This window comes from Lutra lutra, chromosome 4 (genome assembly GCF_902655055.1).
Source record: "Lutra lutra chromosome 4, mLutLut1.2, whole genome shotgun sequence".
NCBI lineage: Eukaryota > Metazoa > Chordata > Mammalia > Carnivora > Mustelidae > Lutra > Lutra lutra.
In genome coordinates, this window is record NC_062281.1 from 167,317,372 (window position 1) to 167,336,830 (window position 19,459).

The following is a 19,459-nucleotide window of genomic DNA, read 5'->3' on the forward strand; positions in this document are numbered from 1 at the left end:
TCAAGGCTTCATTAGGCTCCCTTCTAGGCTAGTGTTAACTGAACACCTTTCAAACTGAAACATTTGAAGACCCCAGTAAATTCCTAATTCTTTTTACTGCGTCCTTTGAAGCCTGTCTCGCCTGACGGCATCAACCTCTCCTGCTTTTTCTTCCTATTCTCCTCAGATACCCCCAAGTTCTAATCTGTGCTGGTAGAGCGCTATCTGGGCAACTTAACAAAATAAAAACCAAAGAGACCCACTAATGACACTCTGTGTAAGCAGGAAAGATCAGTGGCGAGTGTGTACCTTATGTGTAATTCATGTTCAGGAAGGTTCCTTACCTCGGCAGGGGTCATTTTTGACTAAAAATTCATCCAGGGCCATCCATCCTCCACCAACTCGGACCATCACGGTGCTGCGCAGGATGCGGACCAGCCGCAGCTGCTGGGAGTCCCCGAACTGCAGAGCCAAGGGGACAGGGATGAGTGAGTGTGCCTTAGGGCTGGCCGAGGGCTTCTTCCCACAGCAGACTGTATTCAGACGAGACAAATGACAATTGGACAGTTTGGGGAGAATTTTAACTATCTGACATTTTTCACAATAGAATTTAAAATATGGAAAAGCTGAGATAGCAAGGTAAAGACTGGTGTTGGTAGTCTGTCTTTCGGGACAAAGTTAACTTTTGGTGGTCACGCCCCCTTCCCCTGCACCAAAAGGAGGAGGGCAAAGGACAAATGTTAGCTCACCTCGATTCTTTTAAACATTCTGCCCAAATTAAAACGCAGTAGTTAAAACTGTTATGTTCATTTACTTTCATAAAAGGTAGATAGAAAGTGGATGTCAACTTCTGAATACAGTGTGCTCAAAAGGTAAAGGGAGAACAGCAAATAACTATTTCAAACCTTAAGGAAACCCTTGCAAGCATCATTATTATTACAAGCTTAGAAGGAAATCTGATTTTCCACACAAGGTTTTCAGAAATAAGCCCTCAGTATTCTCTAATTGTGATGTCACCAAGCAGAAAAGTTTAACTGAGCAAATGACTATGCATTTATACTAAAATTTAGTTGAAAAAATTAAAATTGTAATCTACCATTTTGATTATAAATAGTATTCAACAATCATTTTGGGATATTAAGATAAGCATGACTTTCTGAAATTTATGTTTTCCTTTTCCTTTAATATCCCTGCTAACATCTGGAATTTCCTACTGCATAAATTACCCTCTTCCTAAAATAAGGTAAGAGGCAACAAAAGGGAATCATCATGCAGAGATCCCAAAATAAATATCAAACATTTGTTGGAGAAATAGCATTCCTAAAATTATGTAATTCAAGGAGAATGTTGGGGTAGGTGAAAGAGTGAAGGGACTAATTAGTTAATTAAGATTTCTCAAGTTATAAAGGAGAACCATAACTCTGAAACAAGGCACAAAAATTGAAAATGCCAGAAAAGATGTTTCACAAGGACACCTAACCAACCTCCTTCAAAATTAATGTATCTATGGTAATTCTCTGTATTACTCTGTACTGGCTCAAGTACACTGTTCACACAGACAGCAGGGGACTGAAAAAACACCACCCCACTCCCCAGTCCTTTACTTTGAAAATGAAGAGTCTTACATCTGTCATCTCCCACAGCTGTTAAGATTTTATACAGAGTGACCACAGCAACAGCATGGTGTAGTATAAAAAGCACTGAAGTGGGTGCCCAGAGATGTGAGGGAATAAATGTCCTGTCCTGGAAGGAAGCTGCCCCTTTGGCTCCTGAGGGAGCTGCCCAAGAGAGGAAACAGGGAGGCCCTGTGGGAGAGGTTGAGAATTCTGCCACATCCAAGTGCAGGGAAGGCCCAAGTCACTCGAGTCACTCCTCGGGGTCCTCTGTGGATCAGTGAGGAGAGGGAGGAAATAAGGGCCTCTATGTCCTCCACAGTGAACCAGGAAGGGACACCAAGAAGTACTTTACCCTTAATGTCACTTATGTGTCTGTCAGCTTTTAGAAATACTCCACTTAACTCATCTTTTCTTCTTCTTAACTTCTTACTAAAGCCCTCTGTGAAAGATTTTAACTATTTTCTGCTGAGCTGTAGGGAAAAGGAGGTTTGATCCAAGCCAACACCTGAAGTGGCTGGGGACGCTGAGGCCAGGGTGAGAGTGGGAAAAGGGGCTTCCACAGCCCTAAAACCGGGAACCTGTGCAAACCTGGCAGAGCTGGGCTATCAGTGAGGCAGAGATGCCCGAAATGTCACGGGGCACAGTAACTTTGGTTCCCTTAACTGGAAAATCCCTTATGATGACCCGGGTTCTTGCAGTGGCTCTGACACTGGCTGTGTGACTGTCAGCATGGGCACCCTCAGATCTCAGGTGCCTCATGCACAAAACAAACCCCATGATTCTGTTCCAACATTGGAACTAACTCGTCTGACCCTCTGCCAGTCAGTGAAGCGTCGGACGGGACATCAGTGCCACTTCAGAGGATGCCTGGGTCCCACATGCAGGTATTGGGAAACAGGCCCAGCTTTGAGGTATGCCCCGGCACTGTGCTGCAATGATATTTTAAGCCCTCTTTCACTGTTCTTGTCTTCTGTTTCTACCCTCTGTTCCTCCCACTGGCCCAGAATATTACTGTAGTGAATGATTTCTGTGGTGCCTGGGACTTAACATGACTGAGGGCCTCAAATCATCTGTTAGTGTTTCTGATTTGACATCACAAGACAGACTTTACCCATGCAACTTCCTTCCATTTGAAGACACAGGACCCCAGAGCCCTCAAAAGGTCTATAAGGTTAGAATTACCAAGTGGAGTCAAAAGCATTCAATCTCCTCTTGCAAGTCTAATCTGATCCCTTAGATTCTGGCTAGCTGGACATAATCAGCAAACTTCAGGCTATGACCAAATCATGATTGTTATACTACAGTTCTCAGGCCCCTTATAATAAAATATGGTATAAATACAAGTAAATAAGGTATATGAACAGAGTACCCCAAGTCTTTTTGATTTCATGTATGCCATAAAATTTGTGTTATCTGTCAAAAGACAGAACTGTGCTGTTTGCTATTCTGACTTCCTGTTCTAAAAAGAAGTGGGATAGATTGATATCACAGCTTCAGATTCCCCTGAACCAGTCCTGCATAATACTGGCTTTAGCCAATCTAATTTTGGATGGAAAATTTCATCTCCTTTAAAAAAAAAATACTTATATCCTGCTGTTAAGACAGCTTTATAATATTAGCCCTGCTGGCAGTTTCTCCACTTGGTAAGACAACCAGATGTGACCCAGGCATGCTTCAGATCGTGTCCTCTCCCCACAGCAAAGAACAGGCAGCATGAGCTACACAGACCATTTCCACCGAGGAGAATGTTGCAAGGCACACTGTACCTGATTGCCGAGGAAGAACTACAGACAAAAGAGTAAAGGATGGAGGAAATGGAAGAAAAAAAAAAAAGAGAACATTTTGTCATATTAACACTAAGGAATGAAAATCATGCAATCACATTACCAGTCTTCAAGCATGTTCTTCACGAGCTCCTACCACGGGGGCGTGGTTTTACAAATTAATAAGACCTAACTTTTCCACTCTACTGATTTCTCTTGTTAATTCATTTCTCTCACAATAAAAAACAACAACAAGAAAATAAAAAACAACAAAAAGCAAGCACAAGACTGCTTACAGTTTTATTTACTGGGCTGGATCCAGAGCCGAGTCATCCAATACACCCCAGCTAAGAGTAGCCCAGGGTGGTTTTGGTGTACTTTGAAGACATTTTGATGTACTAATCTGATGCACCTATTTCTAACTTATTTCTGACAATAGATAACCATATGATCTGAACCCTCTTTATCAATTCTAGGTTTTCCTTAGGACTTGACAGAATCTGGATAAGCTGCTAAATATATTTTAGAAGTGTTGTTTCAGATCCCTTCTATCCCCTAACCCTGGTCCTAAAAGCAGTAAAACACAGCATAATTCATGGTTGAATTATGTCCACAGCACAGCTTTCCAGGGAAGGCTACTGAGCTGGTGTCCCCTTAGTCCATCTAGGCCCTATTTGTAACCCAGCTCAGAGCAGACAGAGTGTCCCTTGGGACCTTGACAGAGTTCTTTCAGCCCTCTCCGAGCCTGGGAGCAGCAGTTTGGGTTGATGGGTTAGTCTTCAGATAACTTGCACAGGTGGCACCATCTCTCTAAAGACTCTGGTCAGCCAAAGACAGGACTTTGAAATGTCTCCTGTGCTGGAACTCACATTCAAGCTACTTTTAGCTAAGTATGGCACTATTTTCCAGGTGGAATTATGCAGGGCACTAGGCTTAGCTCAACAGGACACCTGACATTTGGAATTTGGAATCCACATATTAGGGCCAGAGAGTGACCGCATCTTAAGTCCGCCTGGCCGGGTCCTCCCAGCACTGGCAGCGGGAAGGTGGGATCACCCCGCCTACTGTGTGTCAGGCTGCTTTCACCTGTAAGGGCCACCACCACAAAGGACTGGTTTTCTCTTCCTTACCCGGTATTTATTCTCTCCAATCTGCTCCACCTGAAACCTTTTTGCACACTTGCACTGAGCCACTTGTCTTGTGACCTATTGGTTGTAAACAACAAAAAAAGAAAAGTGTGAAGGGTAAAACAAGACTTGCTCTTCAGAAAAACAAAGGTTTTTACATGTAAGCAGAAAGCTATTCATTTAGTTTCTTTGAGGTGTTTTAGCTTTTGATACATGCATTTATCCTCTACTCCAAATCAATACACATTACACATTTGCTTTGAAGTTCCTTCAGAGAAATGTGCTAATATGCATCAAAAGCAAATCAAATCAAGCAAATTACGAACTGATTTGAATTTCCACCTAGGAGTCTTTGAGTTCTAGAAGTCAGTCCTGGGATGTTCCAGGCCATACCCACGACCTGCCCCACTAATTTCTCTCATTTCTGGATTAACAGATCCTAGACTGTCCATGTGTTACTAATGAATTTTCTATTTTCAAGGTGATGAGAGTGATTTCCAATGTGAAAAAGCCCTTAACTAGGCAGAAAGCTTGGTGAGTACACACCATCTTAAACACTACTTCACATTTTACTCCTTAAGTGCTTCCTTTGAAGACCACTGCCCCTGGATCCTGATGTGGGATTCCTAGGACTAAGAGTGGCGTCTGTTCTAAGCAACATGGTACCTATGAACCAGGATGAGCGTGTAGGTTTGTGAACTTCGGAGGAATCACACAGATGTTGTCTTTTGAGTGAGAAGTCATCTAGACTGCAAGAGAGAGCTCAACAGCCAGAGATCCTATGGGGTGTCATCCTTCAAACGAGGATCCCCAAACAGGACTCCAGATAATGATCTTATAACAGATGAGTCACGGGGCTGATATGGCCACTGCACCCAACCACTGTGGTCAAAAGTGTACTCAAAATACAGTAATTTCCCATACCTCATCTTCAATTTTATCTGCGTCAGTTGTTGGGCGATAAGCATCCTTGTTGGGATGGAGAGCAGCCACGAATTCATAGTAATCAATGTAGCCATCTCCATCTCGGTCAAAAATGTCAGCAACGGCAGTCATCTCCAACTTGGTGGTAGGGAACTCTGGAGAAAAATAATCACATTTGGAACATTAACTAAGATGGCTTATTTGGGTTGCTGGAGGGCATGCAAATACTTCTTGAAAGAAGAAATATTTATGTCTTGTTTTTTTTCTGAAAAGCAAGGCATGCTCATTTAGAAGATAAAATGTTATAAAGAAGATTTTTTTTAAAAAGTCACCTAGAGATAGAGTACCCGAAGACTACTCACTGTTAAGTTTTTTGGTGTTTTTGCTTATAGACTCCCTCCTCCTCCATGCAATTAAAAAACCAAAACAAAACAGTATTTCAGATATACCAAAAGACAATATTGTAACTACCCATAGACCTACCATCCAACATAAAAATTTATTCATCCACTCTTATCTACTGTTGGATACTTCGATGATTTCAGGATAGTGATAATTTGGAATAGGATGAAGTGTTTTCTATGTTTAGGCAACTGCCTTAGGTTCTTGACAAATTGCTTCCCAAAGGAAGTGTGAACACTTACAGTAGCCAGAGTGATTTATTAAAACATAAACCAGATCTCTCACGTGAAAACCTCTGGTGGTTTCCCACTGCCTCTAGAGTAAGAAAGAGATCAGATCTGCTCTCTTCCCCAGAGCCTACTAGGCCACGCATGAACTGGCTGCTGATCCTTCCAACTTCATCTCTTACCACTTCCCTAGATCATGACAACCCAACCATGTTAATCTTTCTATTCCTAGAACATGCCACGTTTGTGCCCACCTCAGTGCTTCATACCTGCTGTTCTCCCTTGCCTCTAATTCTTCCCTCAAATATCACCTCTGCAGACAGGCCTGTCCTGGCCAGCCATGAAAAGCAGCACAGCTGTGAGATGTGCTTTGTGATCCTGGCAAGTTACTTAACTACTTTATGCCTCAGTTATTTTTCCCGCTAAAAATGAGATCATGTATTTTGTAAGCTGTTATACAGATGTCAGAAACTGTTATTACGAAAAATATATTTTCTCATTTTACTTAGAACCTCATCATTCACAAAGTTGGCTTCTTAACCTATACTTCAAACAGGTTTTATCTGCCATACTATCAAACAAGACCGGTTTTATTTTGTTTTGTTTTTTAATTCCTAGCAAAACGAAGCTCTTCTTTCCTTCAAAATGATGGGCTAATTTTAGTAACAAGCAGTTACATTACTTCTTCCCTAAGACTATAGCTTTAACCTCAGAAAGACTAGCCAGAATATCACGGGCCTTCACCAAGTGCAAGGAATCTGGGTGCGACCCATGTTTGCAACTATGAGTGAACTCACTGGATGCTAGAATGCCATCAATAAACTCTTGCCGTGTTATCTTCCCATCCTGGTCCTTGTCAATTCGCCGGAAGAAGTCCATCACCCGAGATTTTTTGTGATTCATCCAACGCATATACTTTTTCCTCCAGACATCAAAGTCAAAGTTGGCAAATTCCTTCAACTAGAAAGAAAACACAGGTGTCAACAAGACATTATTTTGGCCCTCAAACCTTCCCAGAGCATACCCAAACTTCCAGACATTCAGTAAAGCCATGCAGGCCTTCCAGAGGGGCATCAACAATGATATCCATATGTTGCCTCTTTAGTGAAGGCACAATCTGGATCCTTCACTTAAAGCCATAATTCTTTACATGGGCTATAGCATAATGAAGCAGAGAGAGAAACAGTTAACTGCGTGACCATCACGGAAACTACGCAGCATGTAGAACAAGAATGGGTGGAGCCAGCCCGGCTTTCCCTTCGCACTTTTTCAAAGGATCACCTTCTTAGACGCAAGGGAATGGATTCTATCCCAGAAGAGAAGTCCTTAGCACTCCTCACTTTTGTGATTTTGGTAAGAACCATGATCACAGAGAGGCCCATGTCAGAAGGCTCATGTTTCCCATCATTTTCTGAGATGAGATCATTTGAGTTCTGGCTGGAAGCATTAACGATCCAACCCTGCACGCAAGCATGTTTCTTTGGAATGGCACCAGAGGGGGCAAACTGCCCGTCTGACTTCCATGTGAAATATTTGGCTTTGGCAGACAACAGCAGGCCTGTGCAGTGGGCAAGGCAATGTTGGGCTGCTTGGACAATGTTAGTGAGAGAGAGACTCAGAATGACTGAGACAGTGCAGCAGTTTTCCCCCTGGTCTTTCAAACTCCAAAGTTGGAAGGAATAGGGAAAAAAAAAAACAAAACAAAAAGCCAAAACCCAAATATGCTTAAAACTCAACTGACCTACAGAAATAACAACAAAAAACACAGAACACTCACTTCCGGGCATAGCTGCTTTGATACGCACAAATAAAAAAAATATGAAAGGTATTAGAGGTTTCAGAAACTAGAAGTGTAGTACTGTATTTTTTAGGTGGGTTAATGATACTTAAAAATAGATCTGCTTTTCGTAATTAGTGACGACTAGGGAAATAACAAGGTTATAAAAGTTACCCTTATATCATAGTTGAGTATCTTAGATCTTTACATAGAGGGCTCAATAATGGTGGCTACTGTGATTAGCTACACACTTGGAGGTAACTTTGTGAAGGCATGCTCCTGATTCTTGACCACAGCTGAGGAGGGTTGGGTCACAGGCCCGCCCTCAAATGGACACTCTGGTTGCCTGCTTGCTTTCTACACCTAGGTGCTATGGTCTACCCTGTTGTGAGCCATCTCCTCACCCACATGCTTTTCTCCTAGGAGGCCTAAGGGACAGAGTACTGGCTCACCCTGGTGTGTTTCTACTTCTAGAGAAGCTGGTCAAGGTGTACAGATCACAGTAAGAGGGCGTCAGAAGGAAGGAGGTCACCTCCCTCCAGGGAAGGCTGCTGGGCAGGGCCTCACCTCCTCCAGGCGATCCAAGGCATCATTCAGCTTCCGCTGCCGCTCCAGTGCTAACAGCCACACCTGCTGCCAGCGGGCAGACAGCTGATTGATCCGAGGATTTTTTGCTTCGGACTGTGAAAGGATTGGCATGGGAGGAGGTGTGGGCTGATTCAAGGACTTCCCTAAAAGGAAAAATAACTGCGAGATTAGAAAATCTGGTTTTGTCAGTTCACAAAGAGAAAGTGCCGTATGTGTTAACTCAGGACACTTCAAAACGGTAACCGGTCAGTAAATGAAAAGAAACCTGGGACCTGGAAATATTCAGGTATTAAGCATATTAATTTCAAAATTACTGCTCGTCCCCCTAGCCAACAGGTATTTGTCTCCTATCTCCCATTTATTCTGTCCATAGCAAACTGAGGAAATGTCAACTCAACCAAAAAACCAATGGCTCTACAGGAGCTGATTTATCTGATAATTAAATAAGTGCAAACCAAATGTGAACAGCTGGCACTGATGACCACAACAACAGAAAGGCCACTGCAAAGACGATCTGCTGACTACTTCAAAATTTTAGGCCAGTCCATGAAAATGGAATATAGTTACTCTGTGTTGGTGTAAGAAAAGTGAGTTTCAAAAAAATATTTTGTTTTGTTTTAAAGTAGGCTCCACAGCCAATATGGGGCTTGAATTTACGATCCTGAGATCAAGAGTTGCATGTTCTACTGACTGAGCCAGCCAGGCGCCCCAAAAAGAAGTTTACTGACAGGGACTTGGGAAATGCTCATTTTCCAACAGCCGGAATGAAACACCCCAACACAGGAGGCTAAAAACCTACTGCTACCACTGCGGGATTTCTCGATGAAAGGCGTGTGAGCAGGCTCTACGTTCTTCCTTTTGTATGTCTTCGTGACCCGGTCCACGTCAGGCTGTTTGCGAGTCATCTCCTCCATAAACGTCTGTCAAATACAAACAGGGAACAGAGTTCAGCATTTTCTTGGACTAAGACAGAATCCAGCAACTTCTTACTCACAAAGCCCAAGCTCATGATGGAACAGATGCCTTTTTGTACACTGTCTCATTCCTTTCAAGAAACACAGCTGAGCAAGGCTCTTCATCAGATGCTGGAAACCTGAAGGGATCAGACATGGCTTCTGATTCCAAGGAGCTCACAGCTGAGTAATGAAAACCAGGAAGTCAGTGCAATGAATGCCACCCAGGGTGACAAAAATAGACCAAGGATGAGCACCCCACAGGCCGAGATGCCAAGGAGAGCTGCCCAGAGATGGGCTCCAGCGGAGTAGTGAGGGATGAAGAACTGGCCAAGGACTGGGTAGAGGGCAGTCCCAGCAGAAGGCACAGTGCACAGAGATCCCAGGGAGCCTGATGGTCTAGTGAGCCAGGGCCCTTTGGATCACTGGCTGAGCCCAAGATGCAATCACAAGAATGGCAGGACGGAGGGCTGGAAAGGTAGGTAGGAGAAAGATCCATTAAGGCCTTGTGTTTGGCTAAGGGACTGGGATTTTATTTGGAGAGCAATGAAAGGCAACTGAGTGATTTTGATCCAGAGAAGAGACCTGATGAGATCCTTATTTTAGAACTATGGTTCCTGCTTCAGTGTAGAAGACAAAACATGGTGGGGGATGAGTTAGGAAACCACTGCAGTAACTGAGGCAAAACATGGTGAGGGCTTAGACAGAACCAAGAGGTATTCTGGAAGTAGGACAGCTAGAGCCCAGTGGTTGGCCAGACGGGGGGAGCATAGGAAAGGCAGGCATCCCGGACACATCACAGAAGGTGGGTGGACAAGGAGGCAGACTTGGGAGGGTAGGGTGTGGCACAGGTAACAAGGAGTTTTAGCGCTGCCTCTGGTTTATCATACATCTAGACTTCAAGAGATAATGGTACTAGAGATGAAATAGATGTGAAAGGTTTGGATTACAGGCGGTAGCTGAAGCTGTTGGACTAGGTAAGACCTCAGCAGTGTGAGAAGAGGGTAAAGAATGGAACTTATTCAGCAAACACACACTAACAAGGAGAGAGGAAGAGGAACCAGCTGAGAAGACTGAGAAGGAACAGAGAGAGGGGAGAAAAACAAGATAGGACAAGAGTCCAAAAAAGAGTTTTTAGAAGGAAGAGGCAACTCTGTCACATGTCAAGTAAGATGAAGACTGAAAGCATTAGCTGGATTTGGTCAGTGGGATGTGACTGGGATAATATTAGTAGGGATGGAAGCCAGACCCCAAGGGCCTGGGTAGTGAGTGGAAAACAAGGAGAGAAGACAGGGGACCAGAAGCTTGTTTGAAAAAGGAGGGAGGGAGGGAACAATGAGGGTAATTCAAAGGGAACACAGGGTTGAGGGGAACATGTCTAGAAGGTTTGGAGGAAAGAGCAAAGAGAATGGGAGAGCTTGAAGACACAAGTAAAAGGGGATCAAAGAAGGGAGAGGGGTGGCCTTGAATATGAAGATAACCTCTCAGAAGAGAAGGTGTCAAAGTATATAACCTTGACAGGAATACAGGGGGTTTTCAAGGGTAGGGCTAATTATTTATATATACTAAAAAGATTGTATGTCCACAGTATAATTAACCAAGATCCATGCTTGTAATCAGTGTAAATGATCACGGTTAAAAACCATCTTTGCCTCCCAAGGATATATTACGAAGACAGCTCAATTGAGCTTCCCTTTGTTCAGTTTAGTTTGATGTGCTGTTCTTGCCCATCTCTGGGTTCAGGCAAGAGAACTTTCTGCACCCAGGTGTAAAACTTCGGCTGACTTCCGAGATGGCCCAGAGGAGTCCCACTCCTGGGGGACATGCCCTGTATCAGCCCCTCCCCTTGAGGGAGGGTCACAGCAGTGAAAAGAATGGGAGAATAGTTCCCTTGAATACATTTTACCATATAAGATCTGTCTGAGCAGACTGGAGAGCCTCTCCTGCTGGCGTTGAAGACCTATGCTGCCTCACTGGGTGAGCGTGGTCAGCGAGACCTGAGGGCAGCCTCTGGGAGCCAAGAGTGACTCCTGGCTGACAGCTAGCAAGAAAATGGAGACCCGGGTCCCACAACCACAAGGAGTTGATTCTGCCAGCAACTTGACTGAGCCTAGGCAAGAGCTACAGTGCTGGATGATGCCTTGATTTGGCCCAGTAAGACACTGAGAGGAGGACCCAGAGGACTCATGCCCCACGGAACTTGCAAGATAATAAGCATGTGTTGTTTTAAGCTAAGTCTGTGCAAATACGATAAGCAACCATTTAAAAACAGATAAGACAGGGCAAAGGAAATGGGCTCCAGTAGCCACAAAGGGAATGCCTGAAGCCGCAGGACTCAGCTAAGATACCTGATGCTCGGCGATAAGGGCTTTCACTCGGTCAATGTTCTGAGGGATGGGCTCCTGGTCCCGCTGAATGAGGGTGGTCTCGGCCCACTGAATCCAAGCCAGAAGTTCTTCCAAGAGCTCGGCATTAGCCACCAGTTCTGACAGGGCTGTTTCAAGACGTTGCTGGTGCTGCTTAGCCCAGGTTAGGACCTGGGGAGAGACAAACCATTGCCTGTCTCAGCCAAGCACATCCTTTGTTTCCAAAGTCCATTTTGTCATCTGATCCTAACAATGACCTTCAGGAGGAAGACCCCTGAAGCACTCAAGAGGCCTCACTCTTACTCCAGTGACAGAGCTGGAATAAGCAATCAGTACTCCTGGAAACAAATCCAGCACATACATCCTATTAAACACAGGATTTCTCAGGAAGAAAGGAAAGACACAAAACCGAGTCCACTGGAATTCATCAATGAACACATCATTACACCAGCACCATTCTTCCAGATTGCTGCTCATTATCTCATCATCAAGGAAACAGTTATTACTAAAACGCTAACTTCTTACTGAGATACCCAGAATGAGTGAAAAATTCCTTATCTGGGGGGTAGGTGGACAAAGCTCAGTAGCATTGTTTCCCCTATAAACCCACCGTGTGGGGCGCATGTCGTCTTCCTCTAAAACTAGGAACTCACCTCCTCAAAGCGAGCCCGGATGATGGTGATCCAGTGCTTGATGGTAGTGATGCAGTCGGGGTGGCAGACAGCCAGAATGGCCTCTCCCATCGCTACCGCTGTGCTAACATCCGCTCTCTTCTCTTCCACTTTCTTCATGAACTCCTAAACAAAAAAGATTTGAAAACCAAAACTGAAGAAATCTACTCTAGCAGCACTGTTAGTTTACACTGTGTGGGGGGAAAGATTTCAATGCAGTTTTTTCCCTCCGTGGGTGTTCACACAGGCCCCTAAAGCCTGCATCCTGGTGTCTCTGGTACTTTCTTCCCAGTTCTAAAAGATGGGGAGGAGGTGAAGGGTTTATACAAGAATGACTGTCTCTACTACAGATGACAAAGACAAGGAGGGACACAGACAGGAGCCCCCTTTCCCAGGCTGGGCATGACCTTTGTCCTATTCTGAGTTCGTTTCTCTCTTTTTGAAAAAAATCCCGTTTTGATTCACTTCTGTGTGTATAAACAATGAGCACTGTCTTGGACAAATGTCAGCTATAAAACATGATATTTTAAAAGACAAGCAACAGAATACCATGTGCCAAAATCAAGATTAAAATCCCCTGGTGGGTAACACAAAAATTAAAAAAGGAAGTATTTCCCATCTTATTAGGACAGATTGTAGCCCCAGATACTGTATGATATTCTGCAGCTTGGTAAGAGGCTCAGGGCCCGAAACTGGGAACACAAGGAAAGCCAAACCAAGCCATGTGCAGGCGAGAAGTCTAGAGAGGCTGGAATAGTCCAGTTTTCTTTGTATGATACCACGTTGTTTCACTTGTTTACAACCAACATGTATTACTTCTGTAAAGATAAATGAGTGATCTTTAAGGTGTCATAAAACCCTCCAGTCATTTGTCTCTCATTCTTGCTGAACCAATAAGCTGGGCTTATTCCAGTTCTAGTTGTTTGCATGTGAGATCTGAAATTCCCAAGCAAAAAGCTACTTTCCTTTAGTGGCGGGCCACCCTCACCCCGGTGGGTGGCATGGGTCACTTCACCCTGGGGCTGGATTACCTTATGGGTGTCAATGAGAGACTGTAAGGCCTCTGTGTCATCAGGAAGTGCTCCCCGAAAGCGAAGCGTCTGCTCTGCTTCAGAAAGCCACTCCAACAGCATGTGGACTGTGTCCCGAAACTCTTCCGCCTGAAATAACCAAGCACAACAGACTGAACCTCTCTGCAGCCATTGCCCTGAACACTGGGGTATGGCAGGGAAAGGGTTGGGCCTGAACTCATTAGTGCATCAGAGGCACCAATGGCCCTATCAAAGCCTCCCACAAAGGGCATCTTTCATTTGTAGTTCTTTGAAAACCAACTGAATTCATTTTTTTCCTCCAGTACAAATGAACATTAAAATCTTGTTGAACATTCAGGATATCAAGTGTTTGATTTCATGTTCATTTTGAGGCTGGATGGAACTGATCCTGATAAAGAAATGAGAATGAATCAGCTCAGATCCTCCCCTTCCTAGTGTCCCTACCAAAGTCTCTGACCTGTTTTAAGGCCTGCTCAAGTCGACTTTGCTTGGAGACAGAGAGTTTGCACACAGTGTCCCAGCGAGTGCTAAGTTCCTGGAGCTGTCCTTTCACCCACGTGGTGTCATCGCGACTGTTTTCAATTAGCTCTCGGCCTGATCGCTTCAGTACCTGAACAGTTCCTGTTCGCTTTCCCAGTTCCTTCTGGAAAACCTAGAAAGAAAAACAGAGGAATTAGTTTGCTGAGAAATGTTTTGAACCCAAGAAGCAAAATGACAGACAAAAGGAATCATTTAGTTCCGTTCTCCTTGGTAGGTTCCAGTCGTGTTGTCTTTTTTTACACAGAGGGAGGCAGGACGATGTGTAAGAAAGAAACACCCAGAAGAGGTGACTCTAAAGATGAGTCCTGGGTAAGTTGCTCAGCTGGAGTCCCAATTTCCTAACTTGTAACACAGAAATGACATCATAGCAAAATTTCCAGAATTGTGGGAGTTCAGTAAGAACACATCTGCCACATGCATAATAAGATGTTGATGTAATTTCAAGTAAAGCTGAATGCTTTGTGCTGAAACAACATTATGGGGGTTGACACAACAGGTGTAGGTTACACATAAATATTGCTGTACATGATGCTGGGCTTGCTAGGGTCAGAATCAGCTAAAAAAAGAACACATTTTCATTATAGGAGTCCATGAAAATGCCTATCTTGAGGGGCTCCTGAGTTTAAATTCATGGTGTGACTCAATGGAGAGATACCAACAGGAAGAGGGGAAAAACCCTAAGATGAAATTTACACATTGCCAAATCTGAATCAAAGCATTCTGTGTAAACTCTCTGTGACTGACACGGAATCCCAGCAATAGTTTAAGGACACAGAGCAAGGAGTGATCTCTCCGACGAGTGGAGACAAAGGCTCATTGAGACTTCCTTTCTCCCCTGGGTGGGGAGTGTGAGCAGAAGACCTACAGAGGCTGAGGACCCAGTGGCTGTGCCCCACTGTGGCGCAGCTCCCACCCCTCACCTTATGGGCATCCATGAGGTTCATGACGAGGTCGAGGTCCCCGTGCACGGGCTGGTCCTCGGCCAGCTGTGGCTCCACCTTGTACAGCCAGTCGACCAAGGCCTGCAAAGCGTCCATGAACTGACCCGAAAACAGCAGGGCCTCCTCCAACTTGTGCTGCCTGAGAAAAGCACACAACCCTCACCGTTTTTAGAGATCCTGTCTCTTTGGCTGGCTCACAGTTCTGACCGCTGAATGGAAAAGGAATACTGCTTGAACTCTAGAGAGAGAGGGTCCTCCATGCTGGACTGGTTTGAAATAGAGCAAAAGGTGACTAAGAGATAAGCCTAGACATTTTTAATCAAACCACTCTCTAGAATGGAGTAAGGGTAGTGTAGGTGGTAGGTACAGAGGCCCTCCTGGTCCTTTAAGAGTCCAATGGTTATACACACAGATACACCATAATGACCAAGGTCTGTGTTAATCATTTTATACTACTCAGGTAGAGGATGACGGTTTTGGTCATGGTCTGTGGTCAGGAGTTTAACTCCTAGCTCTAGACCAGTTGTGTAATCCTGGGCTTTCTCATCACCTCTTTGACCCTCAGTCACTTCATCCAAAAAATGGGAGTATAAATAATATAAAGATATCATATTACTTAGCAAAACATAGTGTACAAGTGGGTGGAAGCACAACTTATGGAACCAAATCCAACAGAGTCAAATCCCAGCTCTGCTGCTTAGTAGCTGAGTGACCTTGGGGGTCACTCTTTATGATCATAACCTCTTTATGATCATTTTTCTCATATGTAAAATGGGAATAACAGTATCCCCCTCAGTGGTTGTTATGAGGATTACATGATTGGTTCGCCTCTATCTGGCAAGTGCTCAATAGTAACTGTCCAGTAAAGGTTAGGCATTACGATGGTTAAATGAGGTGATGCGTGCAGAGGTTTTGCTTGCTGTCTGACACAGTGAGAGAACTCACTGAGACAGCTGTTAGTATCACAAACTGGTCATTGACAAATATTTGGAGTTACTAATCTTCTATTGCTATTGGCTTGAGTTTATGGGCCTCTCTCTAAAACAGTAAGATTCAAGCTGAAAATGAGAATTTTAATATTTTATTCAACTTATTTCATAATTCTCATTGAATGAACTAGAAATATTGAGATGCTATAAAACCTGTTATTGATGCATTAGCTTTATGGTCATTTTATGGAATTGAGTAACAGTCTTTGTTAGTTTTGGGATAATATATAGCCCCACTGAAGCAAAAATTCACACTCACCTCTCCACAGACTTGCCACAAACAGTATCCCATTTGTCTCTGACTTCTCCCAGTAAATTGTCAAGTTTCTGAGTGTCATCAGGAAGCAAAGTCTTTTCTTTCAGGGCTCTGCCAGTTCGAATTGTGGTATCATACACAGGCTGTTTGCCGCCCAGAGTTTTCTGAAACTCCTGTTTCCAAAAAGGAAAAAAAAAAATGATGCTAAAAGGCAGATGACATCTTTATTTGGAACAAAGAAAAATTTTCAGTATTCGGGTTGGTAATCAGAGTATGAAGGTCACTACCTCCTGAATTAACAATAGCTTATCCTTAAGAAATTTATAAATTTTTGTTTATACCATATATAGCAGTACATAACAAGTTCTAAAAGCCTATAGTTTTAACTGGTTACTTCCAAAATCGCTTTGTTTGAACTGTTGTTTAAATGAATGACTCTTAGGGTTTGACACGGTCTAGATATAAAATGGGAATGCTGGTTTCATCACTTTGATTTTCCAACATTAACTGATTTTCTTTTGACTAGCTCCGACTTCCATTTTTAGCAATCTTCAGTGAATTCCCAGCTCAGAACCTAAAAGCCATGAATGCTTTACCTTATGCTTAGAGAGCTGGAGTTTAATTTTGTCTGGGTCATTGGATATCTCCAGCTCTGAGTCCAGGTGACTCTCTGCATCTTCCAACCAGTCGATCAGTTTTTTCCAAGCTTCATGGAACTACAATGATATAAAAAATAACTTATAACAGGAATGACTATGCAAACTAGACTTTCATGAAAATTATTCCAGAGACTCTACACATGCAGCCCAAGGTTGTTCAATAAATTGGGTCTCTTTCTTTCATAACTCACTTGTTTTGCCCGCTTCCTAGCATCATCCAAGGATCGCCCTCTTTCAATAGACCGCTGGACAACCTTCTCCCATCGAGACTGGACACTGACCAGCAAATTCTTGATCAGAACAACGTCCTGTTTTTGGCTAAGGAACTTCAACTGATTCCCAGTTTGATCCAGCTCAATGATGTGGTCTCGATGAGCATTGACCTCATTAGCAAATACCTGAGGGGAAAATATTGCTTTCTTTAAACTGAAGATAAGATAGACGAGCTTCTCTTCCAACTAGTCCTCTCAAAAGGAGGGCAACATCATGACGTCATAGTTACCTTGTGCTCCTCTATCTGGGAAAGGACAGTGTTTAGAATCAGGCTGGGAGGAGAGGCAATGTTGAGATTCTGCTCTGCTAGAGTGAGCCAGTTGATAAACTCTTGCAGGGAATTCTGGAATTCTGTTGCCAGGTTGAGGGCCTCTTCCAGCTTTGACTGAATTTTAATTAAAACACACAAAAAGAAAAAGTGCCAAATTCAGGAATTGTAGCTTCAAGAACAAAGGCGTGAATTGTACACCAAATGAAATGACCTCTAAAAAGGAAGCCTCATTTAATCAACCTCCAAACATGCCTTGTTTACAAAAAAGGGGGCAATTTAATGTTAGTGTCTGAAACCGAAACAACCATGTATGAAAAGGAAAGAGCACAATTTGCAGCTATGTGGGTTCTTCTTCGATTCCCCACTTCCTGAGACATTAAAGAACAGGGTTGGAACTATTCAGCATATGTAAGTGAACAGATTCTTCAGTGGTGACAGCTGCAGGGTCTGCAACTTGTTTGGGGGCAAAGCCTCACTTCTCTTTAATGTACTTTTGTGGTGTAAAAACAACTAAATGAAAAGCACTTTACTGTAAAGATGATGCTCGTGCAATGCTCTCTGTTCAAATGTGTTTTCAGCAAATATGGCACCTGAAAATATATGAGGCTGAAGCTTAATCTTTCTTACTTACTGACTTATTTATTTATTTAATTGACAGAGATCACAAGTAGGCAGAGAGGCAGGCAGGAGGCAGGGTGGGAAGCAGACTCCCCATGAGGGGCTTGATTCCAGGATCCTGAGATCATGACCTGAACCGAAGGCAGAGGCTTAACTCACTGAGCCACCCAGGTGCCCGAAGCTTATTCTTTTTTTAAAATTTTAATTATACACACACACACACACACACACACACACACACACACACATATTTTGAAGATTTTATTTATTTGAGAGAGAATGAGTGAGAGAGAGCATGAGAGAGGAGAAGGTCAGAGGGAGAAGCAGACTCCCCAAGGAGCTGGGAGCCCGATGCGGGACTCCCATCCTGAAAGTCCGGGATCATGACCTGAGCCCAAGGCAGTCGCTCAACCAACTGAGCCACCCAGGCGCCCAGTATTTTTAAAAATTTTTATTTTTTAAGTAAGCTCTAGGGCCAATGTGGGGTTTGAACTCACAACCCTGAGATCAAGAGTCGCATACTCCTGGGGCACCTGGGTGGCTCAGTCGGTTAAGCATCTGCCTTCAGCTCAGGTCATGATCCTGGGGTCCTGGGATGAGTCCTACCTACATCAGGCTCCCTGCTTAGCCAGGAGCCTGCTTCTCCCTTTCCCTCTGGCCCTCCCCGCTTGTGCACATGTATTCTCTCTCAAATAAATAAAATCTTAAAAAAAAAGAAAAAAAAAAGTGTCTCATGTTCTACTGACAGAGCCAGCCAGGTGCCCCTGAAGCTCATTTTTAAGCTACAGGGAGAAAAGGTAATAAAAGCCATAATATTCTAAGCAAACAACACTAGATATAAAATTTTAGACACTTTGATCTAAATAAGAATGACAAAAACAATGGCTCATTCAGGGCATGTGCCAGTGCTAAGAGTACACCCTAATTCCAGAAGCTACAAGCTAAAGCCTCAGAGATAAACTCTACCCACACACGTAGGTGATGGCCTCTATTCCTGGTCCATCTACCAGGCAGGTATAGTGGAATAAGAACATGTTGTTAACTCATAAAAAGAAACCCAAGATGTACATGATAAATGTTAATTATTGTTAACCGGGTATATACTGTAGAGGTATTTCTCTTTGTGCTTTCAGGTTATTTTTATAATCTAGAAAAACACTATAATGAATGTTAAAAAAATGTAAGGACCCAATCTAAACCAATCAAGAGGAAAAAGAAAATCTCCCTCATATTTATCATACAAATGCTTGGAAACTAATACATTGCAAGTTCCCAGATGACAGGAAATCTTTCCACAACATCTTATCTATATCTTCTTTAATACAGCACCACACATATTTAATCAATGATTTTAGTGATACTGAAATGTAATGTTCTGCAAAATCAGAAATAACTATTCTTGATACCTGGCCCTTGTTGGACCAGTTCCACCAGTGATAGATAACTATTTCTTGAGACAATCTGCTC

The 19,459-nt window shown here is 43.4% G+C and overlaps 1 protein-coding gene across 26 annotated transcripts in view; it reads right to left on the bottom strand.

Annotated features, from left to right (window-relative positions):
- MACF1 (microtubule actin crosslinking factor 1) overlaps window positions 1–19,459 on the bottom strand; it is a 347,599-nt gene that overhangs the window by 12,375 nt on the left and 315,765 nt on the right. For 18 of the 26 annotated variants that reach the window (XM_047723649.1, XM_047723644.1, XM_047723648.1 and 15 more), the window contains 16 exons: window positions 17,333–17,488; window positions 17,022–17,228; window positions 16,768–16,887; window positions 16,175–16,344; window positions 14,906–15,065; window positions 13,903–14,097; window positions 13,425–13,553; window positions 12,376–12,519; window positions 11,705–11,893; window positions 9,203–9,323; window positions 8,383–8,546; window positions 6,836–6,998; window positions 5,410–5,564; window positions 4,489–4,563; window positions 3,362–3,379; window positions 324–441 (listed from right to left, as the gene is read on the bottom strand). In XM_047723649.1, the coding sequence (XP_047579605.1) occupies window positions 324–441; window positions 3,362–3,379; window positions 4,489–4,563; window positions 5,410–5,564; window positions 6,836–6,998; window positions 8,383–8,546; window positions 9,203–9,323; window positions 11,705–11,893; window positions 12,376–12,519; window positions 13,425–13,553; window positions 13,903–14,097; window positions 14,906–15,065; window positions 16,175–16,344; window positions 16,768–16,887; window positions 17,022–17,228; window positions 17,333–17,488 (2,284 nt within the window). The remainder of the gene's footprint in view (window positions 1–323; window positions 442–3,361; window positions 3,380–4,488; window positions 4,564–5,409; window positions 5,565–6,835; window positions 6,999–8,382; window positions 8,547–9,202; window positions 9,324–11,704; window positions 11,894–12,375; window positions 12,520–13,424; window positions 13,554–13,902; window positions 14,098–14,905; window positions 15,066–16,174; window positions 16,345–16,767; window positions 16,888–17,021; window positions 17,229–17,332; window positions 17,489–19,459) is intronic. The other 8 variants (XM_047723646.1, XM_047723645.1, XM_047723651.1 and 5 more) reach the window with 1 other exon arrangement.